Source organism: Octodon degus, unplaced genomic scaffold (assembly GCF_000260255.1).
Source record: "Octodon degus isolate 3935 unplaced genomic scaffold, OctDeg1.0 scaffold00200, whole genome shotgun sequence".
Lineage (NCBI taxonomy): Eukaryota > Metazoa > Chordata > Mammalia > Rodentia > Octodontidae > Octodon > Octodon degus.
In genome coordinates this window covers 1,002,360-1,008,517 of record NW_004524776.1, presented here as the reverse complement: position 1 = coordinate 1,008,517, position 6,158 = coordinate 1,002,360, and the positions used below count along the sequence as shown (strand labels likewise).

The window sequence follows — 6,158 nt, the reverse complement described above, 5'->3', positions numbered from 1 at the left end:
CAGGAAAAATGCAGCAACCCTGAGGGTTTCATAATACAGTGAATTTTTTTCTCCCTCATATTTAGAAAATTTTGGGATGCTTGCTAGTATTTCCCCATAGGAAGAATTAGTTTTATCCAAATAACTGAAGCAAAATCCACCTCCTTTTGATAACCCTTGCGTTAATATTTCTACCTTCGTGATTTGTGTGCACACATGTATGCGTGGGTGCGCGAGGGGTCCTAATTCTAAGTAACTGGCATTTTATAAGTTCAATAGGATATGAAATGGAACATTGGATTTCCTACTCATATAAATTTATGTAAAACACAGATGCTCAAATGTGCTCATAGTGATGCATTTACTGATATCTGATGTATACAAATAGGATTAACAGGCTAGCTGTAGGTGCTTTCATTAATATGAAAAGAATATGAAGAAAAGAAGAACCAGCTCCTTTGATTTTAGTACTGCCAAACAAGCCCCCAGAGTAAGTTACAAAAATGTGGAGGAAAATAGGCCAGGAAGACTTTTTGATTTAAAGTACTGCCTATGATACCCCAGATTAAAAAGGACCTAAGATTGCACATCAACTCTAATATTTGGCTGTACTGGCATTGCCCTGCTTGGCATTTTTAAAATGGCTCTTTCCTTAAATTTCACACATCAGAACAACCACAGTTTAAAAAAAACAAAATATAATGCAGTTAACAACCAAACATTGGGCAAAATTAAGAAAACTACTTACTAAACCTAGGTAATGGAGGCAAGTGTTAAGGGCAGAAGTGATGGAAGCTTTTCTCTGTATTACAGACCCTTACCCTGAACCTGGCATATGAGCTCTCAAGCAGCAGTTTAAGAGCCTGATTATCAGTTCTTACACAGTAATCTCACTACAAGGGTGAGACACAAAAGAATCTTAATCACTCCACAAACTATGTTATGAACTCATGGCCAGAAACAGAAATTGCAAGACATACCAAAGAAACAGTAAAAGAGAAAGCTCCATAAAATACTAGGCTGCAACAGTATTGTAGAAAAACCAACTAAAAATCAGGCAACAACAAAACACTTAAGATAAACTTCAAATTTCAAGGGTACTTTGAAGAGGTTGTTTGTTGTTTATGCTGTACCCCCTAAATGAGAGAAAGAGACAGAGACAGACAAGACCCCTGGTTCTCCACAGGTATTTGACAAAAAAAACACAAAACAAACAAAAAAAAACCCCCCAAAACCATATATATATATATATGACTTCAAAACTATAGCACTGACTTTATTTTCCAAGAAAATAACCAAAATATGGCCCTGTCTTCAAGATTCAAATTGGCAGGGCTACTTGCAGAATGACATCACAGAGGAAGCCAAATTCTATAGACTACAATCTTGTCCAGTCAGTGAGAGCCAGCTTTAAAGTTATCAGCTACTCATATCTACCCTACAACCTAATATACAGCATACACTAGTCTTTGAGGGAGTGTTTTAAAATAAAAGTGATAAATAACTTATCAGAGGCACATGCTTTATGAAATAAAGCTATCTTGGCTTTTTTGCTTGAGTAAGGTTCCATGTACTTCTGAAGCCTGAAACATAAATGCAATAAAATTCAACTTTTTTTTTTTTAACCTCTTTACCCAAGTGGAAACAATTTCAAATACTATCTTTAGGGACAAATGTGGACTGGTTTTATCATTATGGTATGTGTTTCCTGGTGACAAGAATGTTGCTGAAAAGACTAAACTTGAAAAAGCAGAGATGATCAAGTAGTGAGTATAGGAGTTCTCAAAGCCTCTAGGAAATAAAGCAGCATGCAATATGTAATATGACATTATTTCAGCAAGGTTGTTCTGACCGTGAAAGTAAGATTCAAAATCAATGAAATAAAATTGACACATGGGTATTAAAAAATACTATCTTTCTATCAATACTTCTTTAAGCACTGGTACTGAAATTTACCTTCTCCTGGATAAAGATTATAATTAATGTGAAATCAAAATACAGAAAAGGACCAGAGCTATGTGGAATTTTTTCTTAATACCTTTCAAGTTTGTTTGTAAAGACTGGCAAGCAGAAAGTTACCACTGCCCTATAATCTGTAAAATGCAAGGAAAATACACAAAAACAATTGATTTAAATTGTCCTATTTTGTGTTGATGCCTGATTTTAGTCTGCATTTTAATTTTAGATCAACTATTTGTTCAGTCAATACTGAAATGCAACGCTAAATTTACGGAAACCTTGATCATGAATTCATCATATTGTATCAATGAACAGCAAGCTATTAAAATTACACAGAAGTAAAGCACTCCACAGACTAATAACTGAACTTAATAAAAGATATTGGTGGTTTGTACTTGTTAATGTTTCATGTACATGTTCTGAGATGGCCAAGCAAACTGAGGCACTTTTAATTTACAAGTTGTAAATTAAAAGTATTAAAGTTGTAATTAAAAGTATAAGAAAACTGAATTAAACATTCCACTCTACCTCCACCAGAACATCACTTTATTGTTAATCTGTAGCCAACAATGTGAAACTCTAATAGGTAATCTATCCTGGTTTTTAAAAAGGTAAAAGATTACATCAGATTAGCTACTTTCTATGAAAAAAACTACAGCAATCACAGAAGAGGGAAAATTTGATGACTTCCAAAAAATGCACAGTATAAGAAAAGGGAAATGTACATTAAATCAAATGTAAGATTCATTACTTTTGAATGCACAGTGACAATTCTGGAAACTGCACATGATAGAATCACAGAAATGACTCAAGCAATCAATTACATTTTATATGTGATCCTCAAAATCTTTTAACAATCCTTGAGTTTTCCATGTTATCAGTGGCTTTGGAGAAATTTCTGTTTATTTCTCCAAATACAAGTTAACAGCATTGGGTTGGAAGTATATGAAATAAAAGGACTGAAATAAAAGTGAATTTGAAAGATGGCTAATCCACTAGATTAGGTGAAAAGGAAAGGGGAAGTGGCAGGGAGGAGCAGGGACTGATGGGATTTTTTTTCCCCCTTCATTACAGAAGTTCTTCCAATGTAGTGCGTCTGTTACAAAGCGCTCCATTTTCAGTCCATTTCTGAAATTCGTATCACATAACCTTTTTGTACTTACTGGTCAACCCAACCAGTACTGTTGCCAAGCAACAAGTGTTTTACGAGAATCTAAATGCATCATATCTTCCTTGGCTGTGATTTCTTCGCGGCCCCATTTTTCTGTTTCTGAGCGGGGTTTGTTTTCCTGGATTGTACACACAGGGTCAGGTGGAATGGAGTTCCAAATCACTCTGTGTTCCGCGGCATCCCGATTTCTTTCTCAGCTAACCTCCTGACACGTTTGCAGCTGTTCTGTGGCAGAAAGACAATCTCCGTGTTCAGGCGGTGAGCTTGCTTTCTTTACCCGTGACCTTGGGGTTGCAGGCCATGGTGTTGGGCGTATCCCTGAGTGCAGCTGTCCTGCAGGATTCACTTCCTAGTGCACCGAGATTTCCTAGGTTTCCTCAGAGTAAGCCCCCAGTTGCATCACCACCGACTGTGGTGTGGCTTTGGATGCCTGAGGCTGAGTTGATTCTGGTGGTGTCTGACCTCACTTAACCAGACTCATCTACTGTCTTGCCATTCACACCCAGGCTGTCCAACCTTCATAGAGCTGAGCCAAGTTATCTAGATTAGTCGCTTCCTTAATGACATAGTCAACCTATAAAAATAGGCAGAATGGTATTTAAAACCATTGAAACTTGAAAGGATATGGTTCATACACAAGTTAAACAAATTATCTAAAAACAGTTTTTGAAAAAAAAAGTTTTTGAAACAGTGTAGTTCAGGTTGGCCTCAAACTTGTGAATCTTCCTGCCTCAGTCGCCCAAGTGCTGCAATTACAGACATGCACTACCACACCAGCTTATGAATTACTGAAGTTTCTAATTATCCATTCCCACAATAAATGTAATTATTATGTATTATAAACATATACTAATAGAAAAAAAGGTTCTAGTTATCCAAGTTAATTACCCAAAGAACAAGTTATTTGTTAGTCTGGAAAGAGAAGTTAATACCACAGATTACAAAATATATGTGTCTTAGGAAAGGCTTTTTTGAATTCTGAGATGAGAACCCCAATGACCCCATGCATGTCCTGGAACTCATGCTATGCACACACAAAATGATGAAACAAATGTGGGAAAATAGAAAACAACTGGTAAATCAAGGTAAAAAGTACATGGGTATTCCTATAGCTATTCTGTGAGCTTAAAATTTCTCTAAAGAGCTGGGAGCTAATGAAATAACCTTCAAATTTATTTATCAATATTAATAACACTAATGAGAAAATTTCAGAGTAATGACTTTAGACAGACACTGACTGAGGTTCTATAGATACCATTCCTGCGCTGGACATGTCCTTCTCATTTCATGTGAAACCTTCTGATAGTCTTCGGTCACACCTTAACTTTCAGTTAAGAGGGACAAGGGGAAAGGAACACTAACACAACAGGGAAGGATCAGCATAGAGTAATAACTGACAACTCCAGCTATTTTTAAAAAAGCTTCTGAATCCTGAAAATAAGCATAAATTCCTTATTTCTTCGTGAGCCACTAAACAAACAAGTGAAGGAAATCTTAAACCTGTAATATTCCAGCTAAGTTTAGCTCAATTAATTAATTAATTAATTAACCAGGGATTGAACTCAGGGCCTTATGCTTGCCAGGGAAGTGCTTATTCCACTGAGCCATCTTCCCAGCTCCTTTATCTCAATTTTAAAAAGCAGTCACCTGTTCAGCAACTGACATCCGTCTGTTTGGATCAACATCTCGGCCCTCTAACTTGGCTTTCACTCTCTTCCACACACTCACTGCATATGAGTTTCTCTCTTGTACAGCTATAAAACAACGAGACACATGTAAGCCAAACCATCATTTCATACAAACATTCAAAGCATCCTGAGTTTTAGAGTTTTACTAATTACCTTTCCCAGTTTTAGGATCTCTGACAGCCTTTTTAGGACTACAAGCAATATTCTTGCCAGTTCCTGGGGTGGTGCTTGGTGGAGTATCTGCTGATGTAGCAAGATTTTTCTGAATCAGCTTTTTAGCATTCTGTGACATGACATCAGGCTGAGTCTTCTGGCCTGTGTTGCTCCGGACTGCTATGGAAAGAGTTGGTGGCTCAATTTACATGTAAACAGAAAATAGAAGGAGACAAAGAAGAAAGCAGTAGATGGTGTTGGTGGGAAATATCTCAAAATACTAAAAGATGGACTTCATTTAAAATCCTTATCCCTTGACATAGCAACTATCTTCCTAAAAAAAATAGCCTCAACAGAAAGGTGTTCAGGGGCTGGGGAGATAGCTCAGTGGAATAAGCACTTGCCTGGCAAGTGTGAGGGCCTGAGTTCAATCCCTGGTTCTCCCAAAACATAAAACAAAACAAAACCAAACCAGTAAGGTGTTCAGATGCGAATTTGTATGATGAGATTCACCATTCATCTGCTTGTATCATCAAAAACCATGAACACCTTGGATATGTAACAATGTAAGATTAATATGTTACACAGATCATTAAATTTGGCTAGTAGGTCATTTCTGAAAGATTTTTTTTTCTTTGAAAGATTTAATGATGGGGAAGTTACACATTTAAATGTGACAAGGCCACACACATACATGCAGTGTAAAGCAACAAATGCACAGTGGTTTTTACCTTTAACTGCAATTCCTCAAAGATTTTGCCAAATTGCTCAACAGCCATATACTTTTATGTTGTAAAATAAAATTTTAGAGTTGGGACAAAAATATGTGGACTTAGACATGACACAGTTTGAGAAAACCCTGAAAATGTGACTATCAACCTTCTAGACTCTCATGTAAAATTAAACATATTAACATCTACATACAGACTGTGAACAGATCAAGGCCCAGGTCTCTCTTCCTACCTGCAGCAAAAGATGGCTGATAAGTAGCAGACGACGTTGGACTCGAACACTCATTTGTTGCATCGGTGACTAACGGTGATGCAAAACCCACTAAATTATTATAGATACTGAAATACAAAAATTTATGAAATGTTTATGGAATGTTTTACTACGTTAGCTACTTATAAAACTATGAGCAAAGCTGAAGAGATTAAAGTCAAGAAATAATACCAGATGCTTTGCTTATATTTTATAAACTTTAACCC

General features: G+C 36.5%; 1 protein-coding gene across 4 annotated transcripts in view; it reads right to left on the bottom strand.

Annotated features, from left to right (window-relative positions):
• Positions 1-3,205: 3,205 nt before the first annotated feature.
• The window catches only part of Smg1 (SMG1, nonsense mediated mRNA decay associated PI3K related kinase), a 103,352-nt gene continuing 100,399 nt past the window's right edge, over positions 3,206-6,158 (bottom strand). For all 4 annotated transcript variants that reach the window (XM_023704659.1, XM_004644488.3, XM_023704662.1 and 1 more), the window contains 4 exons: positions 5,914-6,020; positions 4,951-5,130; positions 4,757-4,863; positions 3,206-3,683 (listed from right to left, as the gene is read on the bottom strand). In XM_023704659.1, coding sequence (XP_023560427.1) covers positions 3,606-3,683; positions 4,757-4,863; positions 4,951-5,130; positions 5,914-6,020 — 472 coding nt within the window. In that variant the 3' untranslated portion in view covers positions 3,206-3,605. The remainder of the gene's footprint in view (positions 3,684-4,756; positions 4,864-4,950; positions 5,131-5,913; positions 6,021-6,158) is intronic.